General features: G+C 30.7%; 2 protein-coding genes across 5 annotated transcripts; one reads left to right on the top strand and one right to left on the bottom strand.

Annotated features, from left to right (window-relative positions):
• The first annotated feature begins 13202 nt into the window (after positions 1–13202).
• On the top strand, positions 13203–18558 carry LOC127251096 (70 kDa peptidyl-prolyl isomerase-like). Of its 3 annotated transcripts, XM_051274671.1 has the most exons (14): positions 13203–13299; positions 13383–13596; positions 14152–14238; positions 14639–14896; positions 15000–15080; positions 15169–15249; positions 15515–15709; positions 15889–15978; positions 16067–16242; positions 16325–16447; positions 16521–16667; positions 16741–16868; positions 16948–17068; positions 18259–18558. In XM_051274671.1, exons 2-14 carry the CDS (start codon positions 13392–13394, stop codon positions 18292–18294), a joined length of 1728 nt encoding a protein of 575 aa, XP_051130628.1. In that variant the 5' UTR covers positions 13203–13299; positions 13383–13391; the 3' UTR covers positions 18295–18558. The 3 variants fall into 3 exon arrangements, with proteins under 3 accessions (XP_051130628.1, XP_051130627.1, XP_051130629.1); XM_051274670.1 differs by having other exon boundaries at positions 13230–13596; XM_051274672.1 differs by lacking the exon at positions 13203–13299 and having other exon boundaries at positions 13448–13596; positions 14147–14238; positions 18259–18557.
• A 915-nt stretch (positions 18559–19473) lies between these two features.
• LOC127251046 (double-strand break repair protein MRE11) lies at positions 19474–26116 on the bottom strand. 2 transcript variants are annotated; one of them, XM_051274601.1, is made up of 23 exons: positions 25976–26116; positions 25695–25740; positions 25382–25517; positions 24941–25098; positions 24596–24686; positions 24087–24206; positions 23925–23993; positions 23756–23847; positions 23559–23661; positions 23377–23484; positions 23209–23271; positions 23065–23136; positions 22857–22934; positions 22653–22715; positions 22502–22562; positions 21967–22052; positions 21491–21604; positions 21298–21375; positions 21125–21190; positions 20782–21038; positions 20331–20451; positions 19969–20193; positions 19474–19723 (listed from the first exon to the last, which is right to left on the bottom strand). In XM_051274601.1, the coding sequence occupies exons 2-23, from the start codon at positions 25709–25711 to the stop codon at positions 19691–19693; spliced, it is 2211 nt and encodes a 736-aa protein (XP_051130558.1). In that variant the 5' UTR covers positions 25712–25740; positions 25976–26116; the 3' UTR covers positions 19474–19690. The 2 variants fall into 2 exon arrangements, with proteins under 2 accessions (XP_051130558.1, XP_051130559.1); XM_051274602.1 differs by lacking the exons at positions 25382–25517; positions 25695–25740; positions 25976–26116 and having other exon boundaries at positions 24582–24686; positions 24941–24983.
• Between the last annotated feature and the right edge of the window lie 693 nt (positions 26117–26809).

The following is a 26809-nucleotide window of genomic DNA, read 5'->3' as shown; positions in this document are numbered from 1 at the left end:
TTTAATTACATCTTTTTAAATTTCTTAAAGTACCCTCACTGAATAACAACTATTGGATCGAAATGAATTTTGATCGGACAGACAAAATGAGTTTAGTATGATCCTGAATTTTATATAAGATCATGAGAATACCGATAGTCTATTTAGTTTTAATATAAACTTTATGATAGTACGAATATATCTAATTATTTTATATAAAAACATTAAAATATTAATTTCAACATGCATATTATTTATTTAATTGTAATTTAAAATTAATTTAAATTTTTAAAAATAATATTCTAATATATTATTTTATGAAAAAAAAATAATATATATTTATCGAAAAGTGTGTGAAATTAATAGTAAATGAATTTATATACTATAATATACCTTAAAAAGCATTCACTCCATCCAAAACCAATGAATATTTCCTCCACCCTTATTCATTTATTTTAGCATACATGTTAATATTATATTTATACATATTACAAATTAATAATCATTGTAAATGAACTTTATTTGTCCACAATAAATATATATATATATATATATGAAAAACAGATTATCTCTTTTTTATTAATAATCATTGTAATTGAACGTATTTACAAAATATCATCCACACGAACTCTAAAAACAAATATAAGTAATACAATTTTTGTCTTCAGGCTTGATACAATTATATATATATATATATTAAATATTAGTAATTTAAACTTCATAAAAATAAATAAATAAAGATATACATCGTCCGTTCAATTTTTATTATATATTTGTACAATTTTTTAATAATTATTTTTTGAATATGAACTAACAAATTTATCTTTTACGGTAATGCAAAGATTAAAAAATAGTAAATGAATGAAAAATAAAAATAAAATAAAATTCGTATTTAAAAAAAAAATAAAACATTAATTTGTGGACAAATTGAATATTATGCATAGTGATATTAGTATTTAGTGTTACTAATTAATTGATATACGACATTGTCTCATGGTGATCAAAATAGTTTCGGAAATTTAAATTATATTTGGATGTGGAATTTTTATTATTTATTAAAATTTTAAAATTTTATTTTTCAATACAGAAAACAAAACAAAAATTCAAAAAAATAAAAAAATAAAAAAATAAAAATAAAAATAAAAATTGAATAGTGAGAGAAATAACAATAACGAAAATAAAGATCTCTAGCGGGTGAACCAATTAAAGGCAAGAGAAGAGGGCTACAGCCCACCGTCTGGGTCCCACCTTTTCAATTTTTTATTTTTTTTTTTTTATCTTTTATAGTAATTTTTAAAAAATACTATATCCGTGCCCTACAGATGTCAACGGGGGCGGATTCGGGACGGGTTTTGCAGCCCCTTAGACCCGCCCTACTAAAAAATATTATGATCCAAGACCCGTCCTACTCCACTTCAATCTAGCCTAAGGACCTGTCTAACTTCGAATTCTCCGGGTTGGGGGAACCCGACAAATCCGTTTTTTTAAAGAAAAGAATAAAATAATTTTTTTAAAAAATAATTTAATACTAAAAAAAAGTATGCAACAAAGTACCAAAAAATTATAGTTCTAAAAATAAGGATAATCAAATATTGACAATAGTCCGCAGTGATGTCAGTTAGCAATAGTCCCGATTATAAAGAGAATGGTAGGAAAAACAAATACTAACACAAATTTGATTTAAATTTAAAGTTCTATTTTATGTTTAAAATTTTTAAATAAATAAATAATATAATTTATATTGTATAAAAATATAAATAAATTATAATAATTATTAAAATATCCGGATTCGGGTTCGTGTTCGGGGAGGAGCGGATTTTTAGTAAAATCCGTAACACGCCCTAAACCCGGCGAGGTCTAAAACTCAAAATCCACAACCCGCCCTGAACCAAATTTTTTAGATCCGAATCCGCCCTATTAAGACTGGGTCCGGGGCTAACCCGCACCATTTGACATCCCTACCGTGCCCGCAAAGATGAATCATTTAGTTAGAGATATTGTATTTATTTTAAATAGCGTAAATTAAATAAGTTATTAATAATAAATTATAATATTATTTTATTATTTTTTATATTAGTAGTGCTGTTTATATTTTAAATATTTTTAAAATTATATCTCAATAAAAATATATGCAATATTGGATATCAATAATAAATTTTATATAATATTATTTATTTATTTATGAGTAAAAATTATTTTTGGTCCCATTCAATATCACAATTATCAATTTTACTCCCATTCAAAAAAAAATTATCAATTTTGGTTTCACTCAAATGAAAATTTATCAATTTTAATCCCAAATCGGTTGACTGGGACTGAACACGGCCGTGTTGAATGACTCAGAAGGTGACTGGGCGTCCCAGGCAGCCAACACGGCCGTGTTGATTACCCTGCACTCCTGAACACGGTCGTGTTCCTGCCCGTGTTCTTGGCAGTGTTCTGAACACAGTCATGTTCCTGCCCATGTTCTCAACCAAACCATGTTCTAGGCCATGTTCCTGTCCATGTTCTCAACACAGCCATGTTCTAAGTCATGTTCACGACCATGTTTTCAATATAATCATATTGTAGGTCATATTTATTATTATTTTCACTTTTTGGTTAAAATTATTTGATATAAATATATACATTTATAATTCAACAAAAATATTTTTTACAATTATTTCATAATATAAAAATAATCAAATTTTAATATTTAAAAATATATAAAAACAATAATATATTAATATATATATTTTTAATAATATTCCCTCCGTCCCACTTACTATGTGGACATTGCAATTTCTGTCTGTCTCACATCCCATGTCACTTTCTTTTTTAAAAAAAATAATTACACACTATTTTTTAATTTAATTTTTTTTTAATTTTAATTAGTTATGTTAATCTTAATTTATAATTATTTATATTATATGATAATTATTTTCACTAATACACTTTTAATTATCTACTAATTATATTTATCATAAATTTTCGTGTTATAGTGACCCAAACATCCAACGTGAGATGATGGAAGTTTATTTTAAAATATTAATTTAATAATTAATTTAATTTATAATTTATAAAATAATTATTTTAATATAATATTTTAAAATTTTTACTATAAATTTTTAAAAATATATATAATGATTATTAAAAATATATATTAATATATTATTGTTTTTATATATTTTTAAAATATTAAAAATTGATTATTTTTTATATTATGAAATAATTATAAAAAAATATTTTTGTTGAATTATAAATATATATATTTATATCAAATAATTTTAATCAAAAAGTGAAAATAATAAAAAATATGACATACAATATGATTATATTGAAAACATGGTCGTGAACATGGCTTAGAACATGGCTGTGTTGAGAAAATGGACAGGAACATGGCCTAAAACATGGCTGTATTGAGAACACGGCCAGGAACACGGCCGTGTTCAGAAGTGCAGGGTAATCAACACGGCCGTGTTGGCTGCCTGGGACGCCCAGTCACCTTCTGAGTCATTCTACACAGCCGTGTTCAAGCCAACACGGTCGTGTTTAATCCCAGTCAACCGGTTTGGGACTAAAATTGATAAATTTTTATTTGAGTGGGATCAAAATTGATAATTTTTTTTTAATGGGACCAAAATTGATAAATTTTTATTTGAGTGGGATCAAAATTGATAATTTTTTTTGAATGGGATCAAAATTGATAATTGTGATATTGAATGGTACCAAAAATAACTTTTGCTCTTTGTTTATTCATAATTAACTTAAAACTAGTTTTATAAAAACTAAAAATAGAAATAAGTTGTCCCGTAAGAAATGACTCGGTGGCGTGGGGATTGGACGTGTGACCATGAGGTCATAGGCAACACCTTTGGTTACCTGCCACACATGATTCGCCTAGTGTGAGTTGTCTGCCGGCCTGAATTCAAACCCCCGGATAGAGTGAATATATATATTATATGAAACAATAATTTAATTAAATAAAAATAATGTTAAAAATAATTGAATATGTTCATTAGGATGTATTTTTTTTAGAAATTATATTTTTCAAAAAATATAATATATTACAAATACTTATTATTTTCATATTATTTATTTTATACTTCACATCAAAATATATTTTTCCAAACTATTTCATTAAATAAACAAACCCTTAGTGTTTTAATTATGTACTATATTTTTAAGCAACATTATTAAATAATACAATATATAATAATCAAAATCAACATAATTTTTTTAAAAAAAAATTAATTAATTACACAAGATATTTTTATATATATACATAGTGTTTTTTCACAATATTTTTCAATTGCGATTCTAAAAAGTAATAATCATAAATAAATAATATTTTATACAAAGGTCAAAATAATTTAAATACTCGTTATAAAAAGTTAAAAAATCATTAAAAATAAAAAAGTCAATATTCAATTTAAAATGATATTGTCTCCGTCAACTTAATAAGTTTACATTTACCTTTTGCGTCATTGTACTTAACATTAAAAATATCCTTATATTTGTATAATTTTTTATACAAATATCGTTATATTTGTATTATAAGACACTAAGATGACATTTGGTATTGCAGATAAATGAAAGTAGATAATGAAATTGAGTAGGGAATGAGAATTAAATATCTTGTTTGGTAAAATAGAGAATTCAGATGAGAAATGTAAAAAAAAAATGCAGCTATATGAATGGATCGAATAAGAATAAATGATTAATCAGAAAAATAAAAATAAAAAAAAAAGAATTTTGATGAATGAAAATTCATGAACAATATTTTTGGTGATTTTTTTTTAAATATTATACATTATATACGATGTTTTTAAAAATTATATTTTCATACAATTTCTTAAAAAAACGTAAAAATTAAATACTTTAATAATAAATCTAATTTAATTTTTGTAAAATTAAAATAATGTAATTTAAAAAATAAAAATTAAATAGTACAAAAAAGATAAAAAAAAAAATTACAAAAAATATACTGTAACATCATTTCTCTGCATATGGGAGAGAAATAAAAACATAGAAATATAAATGATTTATCTCTCAAATTTCATTTCTATTACTCAAACAAACAAGAGAAGTGAAGCCATTTTTATTTCTCCTGCCTCATTTCTCTGTACCAAACACACTATTATAGAAGTAAAAATAATTGCAAAAAATATCACTCATGTAAACATACTATCACTTTTATTTTGTAGTTAGCTCGCTGGCAAAATATATCTTATATGTTTAGAAAAGTTATTATTTCTGTCATTTGTTGGGAATTCTATTAGGTTATCAACGAAAATGGCCGGATATAACTCTGTATCGTGATGAGGTCACTTTTCAAATACGATATTTTGACTCAATTCCTACCAAGGGTTACACAAAATTCGTATTGGGATAATACAAAGTTCGATCTCAAATTTTGGTAAAAAATATCGAGACAAGGTGAACGTAAGGAATAAAATGTATATGAATGCTTAATTTCTTGTAGGGATAAAACACTGAACGTGTTTTTCTTATTTTTAATTATATCAATATTTTCTCTGCAAATAGGACCAACCCATCTATTTAAAGATCATAACTAACATTTTATTTAAATTGAATAAACACAAATGTTCAATTTAAATTTCAATTTCACAATAACTGAGTGTATTTTTTCAATTCAAATATTAATTTGAATTCAAAATGAATTGATGTATTGATTCAATTCAAATAAAAGTTTGAATTCATAATTTAAATATTATTAGACACATCAATTCATAAATAAACACAATTTTTTTTGAAAATAAAATTCTAGGAAAATTCCATAATAGCCCGTACCACTTAGTCATACCCATGACTAAGTTGGCTATTACATTCTGTCCCATAAATTTAATTACAGAACTTTCAGATTTGTAAACGGCAGACTTAGTCACGCCCATGACTAAGGCCGTATCAACAATCTGTCCCAGAATTTGTGTTACTTATCAAAATCATGTCTAAATTAGCTTCTTCGAGTGCACACTCCACGCATCCCATCCCAAAGTTCACTTAATCTCAACATTCCTTGGTCTCGAATAAATTCAATTACACTAAAATTACCAATAATCCTCCACCATTTTAGTGTAATCCTTGATTTATTCACAAATTAAATCACAACCATACACAATAAATCCATGCATAAACGAGAATGTCACGAAGACTGAATTTTCTCATTAGTACAATACACGTTACAAATATTCTAGAATTAGGGTGTCGCTAAGGATTGAACCCTTTCAACTCATTTGAATACATGTAGGTAGAGTATACACGAATTTACAATTCCCTTGGTTCTAACTAGACACTTTTCAAGCCATGTGTCAATATCCATTCGCGAGCACATCGAAAGCAAGTCTGAACTTTCTTGAAATGGAAAAAATTCATACTCGTATAGGTAGCTCATTTATTCTTGCTCCTGCATAAGCAATTTTTCAAATGAGTTATTAAGAGATATATTCTCAACCTACGGTTTTTGCAGGTTTGAACGCATACCTGGGATGTTTGAATAAAATGGGTTGTAATCTTCCCAATATGAACTTTCCAAATTGAATTCAGCTTCTAGCGTCATACTAGAATGGAATTGGGTGTCTCGTACTAGGAAGATTTAATGCACTTCAATCCCATCCCAATCGACGACTTGTACACTAAGTCTCTCGCCAACACTTTTATCAAACAATTAGTTAAATTATGTTCCGACCGAATAAATTCAACCTATATCACCACATTCATGATTAAATCACAAATCATGCTATGTCTCACACCTATGTGTCGAGACTTACCATTTCACTATAAGCTTTAGACATTGTTGAGGCGCTATCACAACGAATAGAGATGGGTGGCACCGGTTTCGGCCATAATGGAATCTCATATACCAGGTTATGAAACCATTCAGCTTCCTTTCTATCCGCGGCTAATGCTACAATTTTAGATTCCATCGTTGAACTTGTGATGCACATTTGTTTCTTGGAAGCCCAACAAATTGCACCTCCCCCAAGCAAAAATGTTCATCAAATGGTGGAAGAATGATCCTTCGCATGGCTAATCCTACTCGCGTCCGAGTATCCTTCCAAAATCGAAGGAAAACCAAAATACAACAAACCACAAGTAACTGCATTTTAATATTTATTCCCCACACAATTTGAGGAACCTCCCCAATTGCAGTATTGGCATGCAGATTGTTGCTGCTAGACAACGTGTACTTTTGTTGGAGTTTCGAACGCTACTATTGATATAAGACAATACTGGTAATCGCCACTTTATTTAGTAGCCGACAACATTCCATGAAGAATTCTCACATCCATTTCAAATTCTCTCATGAGGTTATAAAAATTAAATTACTAATAATCTGAATAACCTTATCTGAAAATTATTTTGTATAAAATTCCAAATGTTTCAATTCATATAATCTTAATTCCATCAATTTCATATATTGGAAAGATCTATTTCACAAACTTCAGCCATAAAATCAATCAAACATTTGAACCAAATGTAAGTAAAGTAACTTAACATTAACATGCTTGAATTTACAGCATACATTCAACAATCTATGCAATGTTGATCATATATTCTTTATATACCAACATGTCTTAATCATTTAAGACATTAAATGCTAATTACTTGCAGTAATTATTATAAAAAATATACACAATGTCTTGAGACTCAAGACATAAACCACTAATTAATTATTTACAATAATTAGAATTCATTCGACTTATTAAATTAAGTCGATTCCTTTGCACAGTGATTCCCTTTTCCAACTTGGCAATCACGTTTGAGGTGACCGGATTTTCCACAAATCCAACAAGCCAATTTTGACTTCTTCATGGATCTTTTGTTGGATTCAGAATGCTTGCATTTCTTTCCATGATTGAATTTGGAATTTTTTCTTAATGTTCATCAACTCTTCCTTATTGTGTTTAAGCGTTTGCTTAAATTCCTTCCATGCATGCAGCAACTTGTCGATGATACATAAAACAACAATGGATTCATCCATCTTCAAGTCGTGCTGCATGAACTGACCAAGGATGCGAAGAAGCTCGTTGTACTACTCCATGACATGCCTCGAATCAACCATCTTGTAGTTGTTGAAGTTACTTACCAAGAATTTCTTGCTCGAAGCATCCTCAGCCATGTATTTAGATTCGAGTGCCTCCCAAAGTTCCTTGGCCGAATCCATATTTTGATAAATATCAAAAAGTGGATCAAACATTGCATTGAGAATATGACCATGACAAACGTAGTCACCATTCTCCCATTTGCTCCTGCGACGAGTTGCCTCCAAAGTTTCATCTTCAGTTTCTTCGGGGCATGGAGTGCTCAGGACATACGCAACCTTCAAATTTGTGAGAAAGAAGTACATCTTCTTCTTCCAGCGACGGAAATCAACGCCTTCGAACTTTTTCAACTTGCCAAACTTGGTCGACATGTCGCTCAGAATTTCGCTCGCCATGTTCGTGACTAAATTATTGTATTCAATTATTGGGGATTTTATTGGGTTATCAACGAAAATGGCAGGATATAACTCTGTATCGTGATGAGCTCACTTTCCGAATACGATATTTTGACCCAATTCCTACCAAGGATTACACAAAATTCATATTGGGATAATACAAAGTTCGATCACGAATTCTGGTAGAAAATATCGAGAAAATGTGAACGTAAAGAATAAAATATGTATGAAGACTGTAATTTCTTGCAGGGATAAAAGACTGAATGTGTTTTTCTTGTTTTTAACTATATCAATAATTTCTCTACAAATGGGACCAACCCATCTATTTAAAGATTATAACAAACATTTTATTTAAATTGAACAAATACAAATGTTCAATTTTAATTTCAATTTCAAAATGAATGGGTGTGTTCTTTCAATTCAAATATTAATTTGAATTCAAAATGAATTGATATATTGATTCAATTCTAACAAAAGTTTGAATTCGTAATTTAAATATTATTAGACACATCAATTCCTAAATAAACACAATTTTTTGAAATTAGAATTCTAGGAAAATTCCAGAATAGTCCGTACCACTTAGTCATGTCCATGACTAAATTGGCTATTACATTATGTCTCATAAATTTAATTACAAGATTTTCAGACTTGTAAACGGCAGACTTAGTCATGCCCATGACTAAGGCCGTATCAACAATCTGTCCCAAAATTTGTGTTACTTGTCAAAATCATGTCGAAATTAGCTTCTTCGAGTGCGCACTCCACGCATCCCATCCCGAAGTTCACTTAATCCCAACATTCATTGGTCTCGAATAAATCCAATTACGCTAAAATTACCAATATCATTTGCCCGCACGTGACGTTCACACCACGTACGGTCATGTGCGGCCAAACGATATAAATTGCGACTTTTGCACACATGTGAGATATATTTTGTCAGGGAGATAAATATAGGATAAAAGTGATAATGGGGTATACATAGGGATATTTTTTGCAATTTTTTCCCTTAATTTTGTACTATATTTTGATATAATCATTAGTATTAAAAGATAAACACACAGAAAACAAATGTAAACTTTCAAAGTGAATGAAAATAGTATATTTTATATTATTTTACACGATTCTCGATACCACAAAAAAAAAAGAATTATTTCATCTAAAAATGTTGAGTGAAAAGTAGCCATAATTTTTCATACTTCGTAATAAAATTGCTTAAAACTAAAATTATTAAAGAAACGGTACCTTTAGTTGTGAAAGTAAGATAATTTTAATAGTTTAAAGAAACAATAACAATAATTTTTTTTCTAAAAAATAGTATTACTTTTTTTATTTTAAAAAGTACAAAATAAATATATGTAATATATAGTTTTTACTATTTACTTATCAATATTTTTAAAATATATATGAAAAATACAATTGATCAAAAATAAATAAATATACATATTCTAAATAAACATAGGTTTTGTTCACCCAAACTTATTTTTGAATTATGATTTTCCAAAAATAATAAATCCAATAAATAATACAAAATATTTTTTACAAAGTCAAAATGTCAAATAAAAATTCAAATATTTATTAAAAAAGTTAAAAAATCAAATATTCAATTTAAAATAATATATTTTATATTTTTGGCACAATTCTCATACCACACACCAAAAATCAATACATCTAAAAAACACTAAGGTTGTGTTCTTTTGTAAGTTTTACCACAAGTTTTTACTATTTAAATTCTTTTTTCCTCCAAATATATCACATCAAACAATTACTTTTGTTTTTTTATATTATACTATAAATTTCTTTACATTCAAAACATCACATCAACCTCTATTTATATCATATCAAGCAACTATTCAAATTCAATTTTTTACTATTTAAAAATCCAAAACCAAAAACTAAAATCTACAAAAAAAAAAACACACCGTAAGTGAACAAAACTTATATTGTTTAAAATTTTCGAATATTAGCTCCTTTATATTATAAGGTAGTTTGGAGGTGTGAAGATGGATTAACTATGAGGTCGTTGGTTTAGATTTTGTTTTGAAGACAAAATAGTAATTATATTTTCTTTGATTTATTTTGGCCCTTTAAACATAAATATTATTAAAAATGTATGAACGGAATAAAGATTTTATTACGAAATTGACAAAAGTTTATACTAGATTTAGTTAGGCTCTGCCCCAAACCAAAAGTAGAATACAAATCGACATAAAAACACACTCAAAATGCAACGAACACACAAAAATCTATCTTAATAACCCACGACAACCAAAAGGAGATCCCTACAGAGAATAAAATAAGGCGAACAAACTCCTACGATGTTGAACGAGTCCTTTGCAGCTCGAAACAACCAAACAGGGGAAAACCAAACGTGCTAAAGAGCTTCACAAGATTACATGAAGAAAGCAGCGCCGTGAACCGTCGCCGGAGAAGTGGTTGAGGAAGAGGATGAAAGAGGTTAGAGAGAGGTATTGTAGAGAGAGAAAGAGATTGTATCGAATGATAGCTGCCATATCTCACCATCCATATATATGTGTAGATTAAAAAAGATCAAGCGGTCAAGATTAAAACTCCAAATCAGACGGTCAACACAGCGTCTAAGAAAGACGTGGAACCTCAACGGGTTGCGAGCACGGTTCAGGAGCACGGGTCAGGCCAAGGGTCTCGGGTCACAGGCTGGATCATGGGTTTAGGCCTGGTTTTCATGAGCTGCAGTAACGAGTGTGTTTGTGTCTTATTAATGGGGTGAATCTACTGTATTATAAAATTAACAATAAATCAAAAGTAAAAAATAAAATTTAGAATAGGGATTATTGAGATAGCAATTATGGATGAGAAATTATGTGATATCTGACTTTGGTAAAAAATAGTTATACAGAGAACTCCCATTAAAAATAATAATAATAATCAAGAGTATAATATAATAAAAATTGACAAAATTAGAAAAAGAAAATATCTTTGGTATATTGTAAATTATAATTTTAAATTTTAATCACGTTGATTTTTTTATTTTTTTATTTTATGTTTTATCAATTTGGTCTCATTTAAATTAAAATTAATCAGTTTTAATCTCATTATAGCTACACGGACTAAAATCGATTGTCTTACATGATTTCTAATATGATAATGTTTTAGGTCATATTCACTTCTTTGTTTAAATTGTTTAATATATATTTTTTCCATCTCAATTCAAAAAATTATTTTTACTATTTTTTGTTTGTCCCACTAAATAATATTTATTGTTTATTTTAGTAAAATAATCATATATTAATATCAAAATATCAACATTTTCACTAAATTATAAATATATCATTATGTATATAATTAATTTAAATATAAAGTCAAAGAAAAAAATATCAAGATCTCTTACACAATACACTAATCAATAAAATATTATTTTTTCTTAATCCGATACAAAACCTCAAAAATATTATTTTTTTATAATTATTTAAAAATACTAAAAATAATTAAATTTTAATACTATACTTTTTTAATATATATTTTGATTATAAAAATACTTTAATTAATTATTATTGTTATTTCGCAATAATTTTTTAAAAATATTAAATCTTGATTATTTTTTAATCATATATAAAATTTAAAAGTAATCAAGATTTAATATTTTTAAAAAATTATATTAAAAAATAATCCCTCAATTAATATATTTTAGTAATGATATGATATATTTAACGTATTAATATTTAATTTAGGTAATAATAGTAAGCTTTAATATTATTTTATATTTTTTTATAATTAATAATATCGGTGACTTTAATATAAATTAAATATGAAGTATATTATTAAAATAAAAAATATATATTTAAATATTTTAAAAATTATATTACAATAGAAAATGTATGTCGCACGGTTACTATTTGCATAAAATAATCTTTTCTATAATATAAGTAAATAAAAAAATAAATTTATTTATTTATAATTGACACAAACTAATTTTATAAAAAATGTGAAATTTTAAATATAAATAAAATATTTATTTTTTAAGAGAGATGTATAAATAAAGGATTTTGAGCCGGTCCTATATGTGATATATGGTATTATATGTTATGTATTTAATTAAGTTAATTTATTTTTGTTAAGTATGTTTTGATTTAAAAGTTTTTATTAAAAATATAAAATATCAACTGTTATGTGTGTGTTTATGTGATCTATTTGAATTATATTAACAAGAGGTGTACGGCCAGAAGTAATACAATATACTAATTTGTTACTCCCTCCGTCCCGGATATCGTGTCTGCTACTCTGTAGATACGGTATTTTAGGAGGGGTGTAATTAGTAGATAATTAAGAATTCATTAGTGAAAATAATTATTTTATAATATAAATAATTATAAATTAAAATTAACATAACTAATTAGTTTAATTAAAATTAAAAAATTTAAAATGAGATTAAAGTGTGTAATCATTTTAAAAAAAAAAGAAAAAGAAAGTGACATGGGGACGTACAGGACATAGTATCTGGGACAGAGGGAGTATTACTTTGTGTGATGTTAGTTTATATGTTGTATTTGTATTATATTAATATATAATATGTTCTCCCACTATTAACTAAATTAATTAATTTTAATTTGGAAATTTAAATTAAATAAAAAAAACTAAAATTGATAATTATAATTTACAAGAACATTAAAAATGATCTTTTTCCCCTGCAAATAAAAATACAAAATACAAATAAAATGTATGACCCAGTGAGGTCAGCCCAATTAATATTGATGGGCCGTTGTTGGATGGAAATTGAATATTGGTATTGGTTGCACTGGTAACTGAAGTATTAAGTATCGTTCTGGAATCATCTGGAATATTGGAGACTCTCTGCTACTGCTACCAGCATAGTTCCGATCCGCCGATTTCCGATCATCGGAAGGGTAGGGGAAGGGAATTTCTTTTCGTTTTTTTACTTATATTTTGAAGAATCCGTTTCAGGTTCCAAATTCTGATTCCGAAGCAGATTGTGGAGATGATGCAGTTTTCGAAAGTTAATCTCAAAGCAATCGAGGAAGAAGATGAGGAGGAGGAGGAGGAGGAGGCCGGCGAAGAAGTCGAATCAGCGCCGCCTATGAAACCGGGCGATGAGAGAGAAATAAGCTCCAATGGTCTCAAGAAAAAGCTCATTAAAGATGGCCATGGTTGGGAGACCCCTCAGTTCGGCGATGAAGTTACAAGTACGATATTCAATGGCTTCTTACGATTTCTACTTTGCGTTTGTTCTACTTTTAGCTCTATTAACATCGTCTCAAATGAAAACCAATAAATAAGGATCAAAATGAACGTCTGCGGCTAAATTTTCATGCAAATGTAACTTATTTTGTGTGAAATTAAACGCTCTTCTCTGCCTGAAAAGTTTATACAACGAGATTCATTACGGTAGATAGCAATGTATTCGAAAATGTGTGTTTATTTTGGTTTAGAAGAATTTTGTATGTTTTGGGGGCTTTTTTTGGATTAAAATAGGTTTTAGATGTAATTTCAACAACAAAAAAAAAAAAAACGTTTATACAACTAGATTCATTACGCTAGAACAGGAGAAAAAATTGTTGTGCTGGGGATCTTACAGTGTAGAACAGGATCAAAAACACAAATAAACACAAAGTGCCATTCTGACTTATACCAATATGTATCTTTGGTTTTAACTTCGAAGTGAAAGCAGTTATGTTAGTTTTTGTCATCCATTCTTTTGAAGTGATAATATTTCTGTGTGTTTGTGTACTGAAGTGTAGTTCAGTACACGGGCAATTTGTTGGATGGAAGCACATTTTTATCAACAAGGACCAGCGATGGGCCCTTCACATTCAAGCTTGGACACGGTGGGTTTCTTTATATCTTCATTCTGTCAATTTCATTACTTCAGTTCTATTTAAAATTTAATTGTGCAATATCGTGGCAATGGAGTTGTAAAGCATGTTAATTAGTTATGTGATGGAAGATAGTGATGTGAGCCGAGTTATCTTTGAACAATCCGTGATAAGTTGCTATTTGTTTAAAAACTATGATTGTTTGGCAAGAAGAAAGTGATGGCTACTTCCCATTCAAATCCTTTATTGGGTAATCTTAGTTTTGGTGATATGGTTCAGGGTAATGCAATATCCATATGCCTTTCAGTTGCTGTAAATGCTTGTCTACTATACTGCTCTTACCATTTCTCTCGGTCAAGCTTCTTCTCATTTAGAAGGTTAAAGTATATGTTTTGTCTTGTGGGTTTTATAGGGGAAGTAGTTAATGGGTTGGATGATGGAATTGTAACAATGAAGAAAGGAGAGACGGCAATGTTTACTCTGCCTCCACATTTGGCATATGGAGTAGAAGCAAATGCCGTTGTGCCTCCAAATTCTACGGTTCAGTTTGAAGTAGAACTCTTGTCATGGATTACTGTAGTTGATGTTTGCAAGGATGGTGGAATTATTAAGAAAATTCTGAAACATGGAGAACCAATTGGCCCTCCCGGCGATCACGATGAAGTTTGTGGTATTGTTTACTTTATGATACTTCAAGTTAACAACAGTAGCAGTGCAATATTTTTTTTGTGAATCCATTTTTTTGATCCGATTGTATTTTGATGATGTATTAGTTAGGTATGAGGCATTGCTTGCTGATGGCACCATTATGGCAAAAACACGCGAAGATGGTGTGGAGTTTAATATTGAAGATGGTAAATTGTGGAATAGTTGTGCTTTGATTAATTATTAAGGAACTACTCTCGACAAAATCACACTTTTTTAATCTGCTCTCCTTCTTAGGGCACTTCTGTCCAGCATTAACCAAAGCAGTTAAGACGATGAGACGAGGGGAGCAGGTCAAATTAGTCGTTCAGCCAAAGTGTAGGTTCTCGCCACTTCTGCCTTTACGTGTTCCTAGGATATTGTTATCTATCATTTTTATGGTCTTGCGGGGGGACAGCTTGTACTTGTGTTAAGAGCTTCAGATAAATTTGAAATGATTGATTAAGAACAATTCCTATTTCTTTTACCACATTACAGTCACAATTTGTGCAGGAATATCTTTACAGATTTAGTTGCATTTCCGGTTTCACTATTTTTATCAATGCCGTCTTTAATTGATGTGATTATGTCTTGATGACTACAGATGTCTTTGATGAACCTGGTAAGGAGGCAGACGGTGAGCATCCTTCCATCCCACCTAAGTCTGTCCTATATATTACAGCAGAGCTTGTTTCGTTTAAGTCGGTTGTAGATATAACTGGTGATCTTAAAGTTAAAAAGAAAGTGTTAAAGGAGGGTGATGATACATTGACAGCAAATGAAGGTGCTACTGTTACAAGTAAGTCATCTAATACGATAAAGTCATTTTCATTCCCCAATAGATTTCTGTTTTAGAATAAGATTGCTTGCGGATGTGCATCATATAAAAATTAAGGTACCGTAATAGTTTACGCATTATAAGGATCCAAACCTACAATGTGAACTTCTTCCAAGCATTTACGTCATTTTTGTCCGCAGTTAGGTATAAAGGAATGTTAGAGGATGGGACTGTATTCGAGAGTAAGGGCTTTGATGGTTCGGAGCCACTGAAATTTCTCACTGGTGAAGGTCGGTATTTTGTGAAAATATATACTCTTAAGTTAAACTAAAATGTAGTTTGCTCGGTTAACCTGATATCTCCTTCTGTACTTTGCAGAGCAAATGATTGACGGAATGGATCGAGCAGCGTGCACCATGAAGAAAAATGAATTCGCACTGGTTACAATTTCCCCGGAGTATGGATTCGGAAGCGGTGAAGTAAAACGAGATCTCGCCGTGGTTCCCCCGTCGTCAACCATTCTGTATGAAGTTGAAATGTTGGACTTTGTCAGGGTAACCTTTTCAAGCAACATAACCTTAAATTAATCGTGCTTGATTGAAAGTTTGTATAATCGCACGATACTTATGGAAAAAGGAAAAAGCGCCGTGGGAAATGAGCAATACAGAGAGGATAGAGGCTGCTACACAGAAGAAAGAAGAAGGCAACCACCTCTTCAAAATCGAAAAATTCCAACGAGCTGCGGCAAAATATAACAAGGTAAGCAACATTCAATAACATGTATGATGATTTGTTAAGATGTATGACGATTTGTTTACCTGTTTCCTTTCAGGCAGCTGATTATGTAAGCGAATATGGATCCTTCACCGATGATGATGAGAAATTAGTTAGATCGTTGAGGATCTCTTGCTGGTTGAACGGCACAGCTTGTTGCTTAAAACTATGCGATTTTCAGGGAGCAATCAGTCTCTGTTCGCGGGTAAACTATTACAATATCATGCTCGGCTGTGTAATGAAAACTGGATTCCTGATTTTTTTGGAACCTTGGACAGATCCTCAATACTGAAACCTGCAACGTGAAGGCATTGTACAGGCGGGCTCGAGCTTATATTGAAGTTTCTGAGTTTCAACTTGCGGAAGTCGACATTAGAAAGACCTTAGAACTCGATCCTCACAACAGGTAATCGTTCATTCGGGTTTGTGTGGTGTTATGATATGTTATGTTATGCACATGGCTCACTCGATCGATATATCGGCAGGGACGCCAAGTTATTACAGCAGAAACTGAAACAGCTTCGAGCTGAGAGCAACAAAAGAGATGCAAATTTGTACAGAGCAATGTTCCCAAGTGTGTCCAGAGATGATTCTCCTGCTCCTAAGGTAATAATAAATACTATTTGAATTGACACATTTTTAATTTTTGTTTATCATACTTAACAAATATAAATTAATTCAATTAACTATTTAACATATAATATACTATAATATTATGCATCATGTAGAATTTACTCAAACTTCTTTAATTTTTATCTCTCTTAGAAAAATATATATTTTTATTACATTTAAAATTCCACATCTTTTATAAAATTATTTTATGCTAATAAAAATAAATAAACGTATTCTTTTATTTACTTATATTATAGAAAATTTTATTATCTCCAAAATGATATCTATATATTGTATATAATTTTTATTGCGATATAATTTTTAAATACATATTCTAAAAATTTTTAATTATATATATTAAATTTATTTTAAGACTATTGTTATTGTTAATCACATAAAAAATAGTAAGATAATATCGTAATTTATTATTATTAACTAATTAAATATTACTCTCTCCGTCCCAGATACCATGTTCACGTTGTCGTTTCTGTCCGTCCCACGTACCATGTTACTTTCCTTTTTTGAAAAATGATGAGACACACTTTAATCTCATTTTAAATTTTTTAATTTTTGTTTATTTTAATTAAACTAATTAGTTATTTTAATCTTAATTTATAATTATTTATATTATAGGATATTTATTTTCACTAATATATTTTTAATTATCTAGTAATTACACATCTCCTAATACCGTATCTACAGTGTAGCAGACACGGTACCTGGGATGGAGAGAGTATTATATTAAATATTGTATACCTAATGAAAGGGGGTCAACTGACCCGGACGGAGGAATACTTCCTTTTTTTAGTTAACAAAATCTATGCTTGTTTTTTTTACTTTCGATTTTTCTTTTTGCCCACAAAGATCATGCACTTTTTTATTTACAGCAACATCAAAAAAATTTTACATTATGTCCTTCAATCTTATATGCCTTTCCTTATATAAAATTTTTTATTACATTACTAATTATTTATTGTATTAGATGACAAAATCTAAAATACCACTGGGTCCAACGGGTTCAAAATTGTGTAGAATGATATTTTAATAAATAGAAGTAAAAGTAAGGTAAATTGGTAATTGGTGATTTTTTAGAATATATATAATAGTATTATTTTGACTAAAGCAAAATTGAAGAAATGCAATTTATATAGAATATTTATTTTATTGTGATGTTTACTGTACAGAGATTGAAAATTGTGGAGGATGCCAAAGAGGGATGACTCGAGCCGAGCCAAGCCAATTGCAGATGCCCTCATTCTGATCCAACCGTCCATCTCCATCTTGTAAGATTAATATCAATGGTCACTATGGCTTTGCATGATTTGGAAGTAGAGTGTTTATTTGTGTGGGACGGAAAAATTTTAAAATACTAGTATTTCTTAACTATTTTAACTTTTTTTTATAAATAAGCTTTGTAATTTTGCTTTCCATAATATCAACTTAAGAGTGAATTTGATCAAATGAGGACTCTTCAGTCTCATTTTGGAATTGTTTGGGTTCATTATTGTCAACAGATATATATATATATATATATTGAAATGAAGAAATATTTAAAATGTTTACAATAATGTGAATTTAAAAAATAAAATAAAGGTAATATAGGTCTATTGGTTTTCTTATTGAATTGCATTTCATTAATTTTGTGATCCACTCCTTCCTTTTGATTTGAAACATTATAATGATGTTTTTAGAACAAAATTTTGATTGTAACAACATTGGCTATATAGTCCAGAGGGTACGAACAAGAGCGTGAAAACAGTGAAGTGTGGTCAATCTTTATTTGCTACAATTTGAATTAAGATTAATTAATTTTAATTTGAATAAAACTAAAATTGATTAAAAAAATTTCAATAAACCAAAATTGATAATTATAATATCCGATAACACCAAAATAATATTATCTAATAAGAATCTAATTGAAACTTTTACATTATTGGATGTGAAAGAATCCAATGACATTACCTAAAAAAGAAGAAAAAAAATGAGAAATTTTTTAAAAATGGTTAATATTTTTTTACTAAATAACATATCAACATCATAACATAAGCTAACAATTTTACTTCAAAATCTTCCAATTGAAAACCCCTATAGACCCATAATGTTCAATATTTTTCTCAGCAACTATCTATCTATATAATAATCAGCAGGGCCCCACCTCACCCCACATAGAGAGAACATACATATAGCATATTTTGTATGTATAGGCTGAGGATCCCATCCATCACATATACTACTTCCTTCATCCCTCACCAAAATAAAAAAATTGATAAATTGTTAAAGAACGAAAAATTGATAAATTGTTAAAGAACGGTGGGAGTATTAGACTCTGCGTGATTATCAATTCCCTTCCAAATTCTTAACAAAATTAGTTCAAAACTTAGCATAAACAAACAAACAAATGCAAGGTAATTCACTGCCTGCCTAGATGAACCATAACACAATAGCAATACATATTAAAAGCGGACCGAAATCTGCCGCCGGAATCGCCAAATCCGGTATCACCCAAAACCTACTGTTCCCGAAACAGTATAAACAGCTGGAGGGTCCAACTAAATACAAATCTAAGCAGCCTGAACCAAAGGGCTGCCGCCATTTACATCACCAGGCAGCGACCGACTACTTTCTTAGAGCTCCGTAATTTCTTGTCACCTGCACATATCCAAAATCCATCCATCAGCATGTACTGGATTTGAGCTTATTTTGGAGAAACACAACTCGAGATAATTATTGCTTCATTAAAGCTATGAATAACACATTTAAGGATATCTATAATCGGCTAAAATGATGAAGCAGTGAATGAGGAAGTCAGCTATGTAAGTTGAAGCAAATGGAAACCCTTGGTTAGGAAAGAAATGTGTAATCAGAAATTTTTGGCCTAGTATAGCATAAGTTACCCGAGGTTGAGATTTGAGCCTCTTCGCCATGTCATTGTCATCGTCATCATCACTGTCGTCGTCATCTTTGTCTCTACTTGAGAGTAATTTATGAAGTGAAGATGAACAAGAGTTGTCTGATTTCCTTCCTCTTTTAGAGGAGGAAGCGCCTCTGCCTCTGCCTCTGCCTCTTCCCCGTGGAGCAGCCCTTTTTCTGCCCTTTCCCTGCAGGGTTTCAGCGTCGTCCTTCGACAAAAATCAACAGTTTTGTCTCAGTAAAATTTGAGGACAAGAAATTAATGGGAGCTACCAGAAGTGGAGGAATTACTGAAAGTAAAACTAAAAACATAAAAAAGAGTTTTGAATATAAAGAGAGGACGCACAGAGCTGTCGGCCACAGCATGAACTTGAAGTTTTTCTGTTTCATCATTTGAATCCGAGTCTACTTCATCGTCCTCATCAGCCCCGGTATGAAGCGAAGCTGATGCAGCAGCTGATGCAGATCTGCAGAAATGAGTGATTGATGAGCTAATTTACCATTGAGATGCAGCATAATTAGGCAGCACTATATAATTCTTTCAAAGTAGGTGCTCTGGGCGCAAATTATGCATTCTGCATGCCTAAAGAACGAGATACTCCTAGAAGAATCTACTGATAAGAATATGAAAGTTAAGGAGTATATTCAAAAATCATCGAACATTGTATCTAAAAGAAGACACACTGAATAGTTCTCACAAAAAGAAAGGCTGAATAGGCGCACTGGGAAAAAAAATAGATAAGCAAAACAAATGTGTAAAAAAGCAGCCAAAATGGTGCATTAACAACTAAGCCAACCTCTGTGAATGACGGAAACCCATGGCAGCATCTAGAGTTGTCTGTTTTAATGAATTGGAAGACCTGCCTCGCCCTCGTCCCCTTCCTCTTCCTGTGGTCTTAGCAGCTTCTGGTGAATCACGAGAAGACCTCAAAGACTGTGATAACCCTTGCCTGTTCTTTCTTGCAGATGTTGTACCAGAGACTACAACAGCATCTTCATCTTCACTGAAGGCATCGGCAGTTCCAATTACTTTGGTACTTCTCTTACGAGCATTCTGAAGAAACAATGTGCACCGATAATAAAGCTTGCAGCAGCTTAAAGAACTTCTGGGACTGTTGGGTTAAGATATGAACTACATACATCTAAGGGCAGGCCACCGAACTCTGGGCCATCTTTTGTTTTCAAGGTCCTTTCTTTGACCCGCTCCTGCATGCAATTGGAACTTATTTTTGTTACTCAAACATTTTTAGTAAATAAAATTCTTATGGTGACATTGAAGAGATTATTTTAAACAGAAGAAGTCTAATGTTTGCCTCTAAGCACACTCCAACTTTGAGAATAATGTCTTCCTCTTCGAACTTATGAACATCAGGATCCTGGGCAATTTTATTCTGTTGCAGAGTAGAATATCAAAATTATTGGAGCTGCTAAAACCCAAAATAAATAGCCAACCAAAATGAAACAGCATAAGAACGGGGGTCAGAGAATACACTCAAAATGACTTACACGAGTTTCTTCAAGGTTGTATTGCAGGCAAGAATAGAAGGCCATTTTATCATCCTTGTTGACAAAATTGTGTAACGCTACATCCAAATCATTGACTGGGAGCACTTCCATCTTCTGTAAAATCAAAGTATGACATGCCGCATCATCACTAGAATAGAAAAAAGGTCCATAACACTAGACTATTTACATTTTCTTCATTCATGGAAGATTATTTTCTCACTGTTTGTGATTTTGTAAATTATCTTAGTAAAAAATGCAGAGATAAGTTGGTCAAGAGGATGACCATCTACTCATGAAAGAGAACTGGAATATAGTTTTGACATTTTGTAAAAAGGGATGTTGAGATGGTTATTAGAGATGATGATACAAAATGGAAAGATAAGAAGGCCTTCTGCGAAAGAAGTAACACTTCCCGAATCATGGAACCCAAACATGGGTAATCAAACTGTTCAGGAAATAAATGAGATGAACTATACCAGATTACTTTCAGCAACTAAAGCTTCAATGTTTTGCTGATTCAGCTCTTCTGGTCGAAGTCGTTCAGATTCATCAATTTTACCCACTGACAAACAATCAGGAGTTATATCATCAAATATTAGTTATATAGAAGACAAATATGCCACATTATTGTAAATGGGCCAATATTAGTGAAAAGGTGAGATAGGGCTTCTAACTGTGATGTATGAACAATTACTTCATATTACACATCGAAGTTGTAAAGATGGCAATCAGAGGACAGCCTCAAAAACCCTCCTTTAAATAAATTGAAGTACTGATCTGCTTTAGCTGAGGGTCTGAGGCTGATTACAATAAAAACCTGATAAGAGATCACTTGAAGAAATTGATTCGGAAAAGTTATCCGAGGGATTTTTACCATATTTTCCACTATGAGGGGATTCTACAAGATATATATACCCAGTACAATCACCTAAGAGCAGTTGGATGAATGTCTTCTATTTATACACATGGAAAAATAACATGCATCCATAGTCCAAAAAAATGCATATATACCTCCACTTTGACCTTTTCTAGAAGCTTTAGAAAATATAAGAATATCCTGAGGGTTTGCAACCTATTTCACGGAAGAGATAATATTTGTCAGCCTCAAAGTTTCTTTTGTTTCTAAACAAGGATGTTGTGGATCAAATAAAGAATTCTATACCTTCCCCACATATTTCTGGCCAAACCTTTGTGGATTGATTGTCATAAACCCTGAATAATCCACCTATATAATTAAGCATTAAAGAGTAAAGTATCATGAAAGATTAACCACACTACAACAAAAATGGAAAATACAAAAAAAAAAAACATCAAATAGAACCACCACCACCACCACCACCAACCCCACAAATGTAGAAGATATAACCTTGACTCGAACCAAGGGAAGCTTGAGCGCTGATTTCTTTATAGCATTTCGATTAGCATTGTCTACCAAATTTGTAACCTATAACAATGCAGCAAGCAAAGAAAATAAAGCAGAGAGTATCCAAATGAACTTATATAAGAAAATTAAATCACAAAAATGTATAAATAAAAACAAATAAGAAGTGAGAAAAAAGACATGGTAGCCTTACCACTTTGTCCAAATGTTCAAGAATGGAATTTTGATCGTTTGGATCTATACCAGGTTCATCCTTCAGCACTACCTGTACATAATTATGTCAGTTTCAAAATGCTATTGCTAAAGTTTTAACCGTATTAGAGAGGAATAAATCTACCTCTGCATACTCAAAAGGTCGCACTGAATTGAGAGGTATTTTTGTTGGCCGGTACTGATTGCCCTGATGTACATATCAATTTGACAGATACAGACTAATAAATAATAAAAAAGCAGAAAATAAAAGGACACAAGAATGATTGATGAGAAGTAGGGTAATAATCATAACCTTAATCTCTAAAAGCAGAACATGTTTTGGCTTTGATTCACCATCAATCAGTGATGTTGCAACAGATGAACCTGGCTGTGTAATGTGAAAACCCATGCCTGGAACTTCCTGTTTACAAAACATGTTACAATCACGCACTAAACAAATTAGAAAACCAACAAAGAATGCCAAATGTTACAAACCTGAGGATCAACAAGGCACTCGTGCTCATGCCCCCATACAATGAAGTCCAAAAATCGAGGTAGAAAGTGCTCATTTATTGCATTTTTAGGATTTGTCTTCACTCTTAAAACAAAAACATAGGTAGTCTTACTATCATGTCCCAAGACAACTAATGTACACCTCTGCCACCATAAACAGCAAGAATATTGATGCTAACCTGTTCTGATGAAGTACAAGCATATTGAACCAGTCAGAGACTTGACAACCCTCCTGGGCTTCAGGGCGCATCCATTGCACGGCATGTGGGGTCTACTCATAAAAATTAATACTAATGAGAGAAAATGTTAAGGAAACTCTGAGAAAAGGCGAGAATCAGACACCTATACCTGGAACATTCTATTTAGGCGTTCATCTCTGATATTTCCAAGGCCATAAAGAGCAACAGATGTTGATCCCTGTTGTGCATAAAATGGATCTCAAAGGATTGTCGTATTTATTCTTTAACTGGATCCAATTTCACAACATATGAGTTACAGTAGAACTGTTACCTTTCTTATAAGAATAGGGTATAGAGTGATCTGTCCAACCCCAGAACCCTCGAGAACCATCTTTCCGAAATAGTTGACAAGATTGCATGCTGAAAGGATATCAACAGCAGAAAGGTTGTCCTAAAGCAATAAGAAACAAAAACAACCTGTAAAATATGCATGGCAGACAAAGAAAGCAAGAAATAAAATAATGTCAAAGTGTCAAACAGAGAATCACAGGTATGTAAAACATCTATATCCTATACACACAAGATAAAGTGTGGCAATACCCAGTTCAGTTCATAAAACCATTGAAAGGTCAAGATGATAACAAGAAAATCACAAGAATTTTATTGGCAATGTTAAATGCATCCATAAAAATTTTCAGTTGCACTGACAAGAAGGTTCTGAAATCAGATAAGTGCTATGTTGGGAGGTAATTCAAGCCCTGAACAAAAGAGAGTAAACTGGCAACACAATGACTACAATGCCAAACACTACAAGCACCCCAATTACCATAGCGACCATACCACTCCAGCAGGATCGTCATGATTTCCATGAATGCTGAAAATCGGCAATCCAACATTGAAGTGGGGATCTTCATAGTTAACATGTCCAAAGCTGAATAAAGACATAAACCCTAGATCAAAATCACATCAGAAAACATAAGGAATACAATGCTAGAAGATCTAACATGAATTTCAGATTGAACACAATTGGAGTACATATTGCAGCACAACAACGAAAATTCAAATTCAGAAAATTAGAAAATTTATTTTGTAAATTTTCAGTTAGTAAAATCTCACACTAAAAAGATAAAATCAAAGATGTAAGCTTCATTTAGAGAACATATTGAGCTCTGCATAGATGATTACGAGTTTGCAAAGTTCACTGTCTGGTCACTGACGACTTGGAAATTAACTGGCCTATCACTGAGACAGTGCCGACGGATGATTTCAATGGCTTTGACTAAGGTTGACCTTGAAGGCTTATTTTCATGAAAAAGATCTCCACCAAGAAGAATGAAATCCACCTAACATTCAGAAATAAATAATAGCTAAGATAAAATAATAAAGTAAGTAACCAACAAATCACAAGTACAACAATTCTTCATAAATGTAGAAGCCAAGAGCTCGTGATACAGTAACAAACACAAAATTAGACATTGAATAGTACAATATATAAATAGAGAATGAACCGCTCGCACAAACATAATCAGTTAAAAGTAATCCAAACCCTTCCATGCTTCCAATGTAAATAACTATCATCGAAACAGATGCATGTGAAGAAGCTAAGAAAAAGACTGGACTCCATACCTGCTTTTTCTCAGCAATTGAGCAAATCTCTTCAAATGCCTGAAATGAATCATGTCTTCGAATTTCATCTTTCTCCATATATCCAAGATGGCAATCCGTGGCAACTAGTATTCTTAGCACGTTAGTTGTATCTTCACTGAAAATTTCAGTTCATAAAGACAAACAAGAAAGAACACAGTTGATCACATGTAACAACTCAGATTTAAACCAAGTTCCCCAAAGATAACTTTACAGCCCATACGAAAACTAGCAGATATAAACATAAAAAAACTGCCTATAAAAACCAAAGCATGAAAGTATACTTCTCACGCACCTAGAGGAGCCAGCCATTTCTTATTAATGATAGTTGCCCCTTGTCTCTGCAAAAATAACTTGAAAATAATATAAGCAAATCGTACCACTAGTTCAATAATAAAACTAATTGCATCTTTCGCGACAAAAAATTGCTGAAATTGTTGATAAACTAATCAAATATCGATAGTTTTTCGAATAACAGCAAAGCAAAACAAAGCAAAACCCTAACCCCTATCGCTTTCCAAAAACAACAGATTAACAAAATGAACGGAATTTAACAGTAGGAAGGTCATCATTTACATGAAAAGAAACGAAGAATAAATGGAAAATCAAATCGGAACAGCCGGCGGAGGCGTTGAGTACGGTGCCTGTCTGCGTAGGAGCGTCGCGTTGCAGACGACGCTAGTGGTCGTGGCGGGGATTTCCTTTTAAATAACTCGAAGTTCATCGCTTGTCCCAAAAGAATAATCCATCAGTCCAATGAAATTAGTCCAACTTTTTTTAGCATACAATTTTAAAAAATATTGTGTTAAAGTAGTTAATTTGTTTGATGAATATAATAAAATTAAAATATTTTTTATTTTATTTTTAAATATTGAATTTTTTATTTATTAATATTATTTAAAAATAATAATAATTATTATTGTATTTATTGTAAATTAATACATGCATTTACATAAAAAAATAATAATAATAATTTTAATAACTTAAATGTAATTTATATAATAAAAAAAGTTATATAAACAATACATAAAATTTTTTTAATTTGGTTGTTGTTAGATATAGTTCGTTATGACATACCAAATTTAATATCACATCGCGTACGTACGGTACAAAATTTTTTGTATGATATTTTACTGTGCCGTACAAATATTTTGGTATGCCGAATTTTTCAAAATTTCGATACAATATGAATTTTTTTGTATGATAATGCATACAATAAGATATTTTCAGTATATATAGATAATTAAAAAAATTGGTATTTTTGTATATACTGGTTATTTGATACAATATTAATATCTTTTTTTTAATAAATTAAAAAATTTGGTATGATATACAATATATTTGGATATTTTCGGTATATTATCTCAAATCATCTCTAACTGAATTGTATAACATGGTATTAAAATATAA

The sequence above is a fragment of the Andrographis paniculata genome, unplaced genomic scaffold (genome assembly GCF_009805555.1).
Source record: "Andrographis paniculata isolate CXL003 unplaced genomic scaffold, ASM980555v1 Contig38END, whole genome shotgun sequence".
Taxonomy (NCBI): domain Eukaryota; kingdom Viridiplantae; phylum Streptophyta; class Magnoliopsida; order Lamiales; family Acanthaceae; genus Andrographis; species Andrographis paniculata.
The sequence above is the reverse complement of the archived record's forward strand: the minus strand, read 5'-3'. Positions and strand labels throughout refer to the sequence as shown.

Bases quoted from the DNA above. Each gene is read 5' to 3' on its own strand.
- LOC127251046 (XM_051274601.1), bottom strand. The intron at 24,207-24,595 runs GTATGGTCGCTA...TTATTGCTTTAG, and splicing joins ATGACGATCCTGCTGGAGTG to GACAACCTTTCTGCTGTTGA. The intron at 21,376-21,490 runs GTAAGTCATTTT...ACTCTGCAACAG, and splicing joins ACAACCTTGAAGAAACTCGT to AATAAAATTGCCCAGGATCC.
- LOC127251096 (XM_051274671.1), top strand. From the start codon at position 13,392: ATGATGCAGTTTTCGAAAGTTAATCTCAAAGCAATCGAGGAAGAAGAT. The intron at 14,239-14,638 runs GTGGGTTTCTTT...TGGGTTTTATAG, and splicing joins CACATTCAAGCTTGGACACG to GGGAAGTAGTTAATGGGTTG. The intron at 15,979-16,066 runs GTCGGTATTTTG...TGTACTTTGCAG, and splicing joins GAAATTTCTCACTGGTGAAG to AGCAAATGATTGACGGAATG.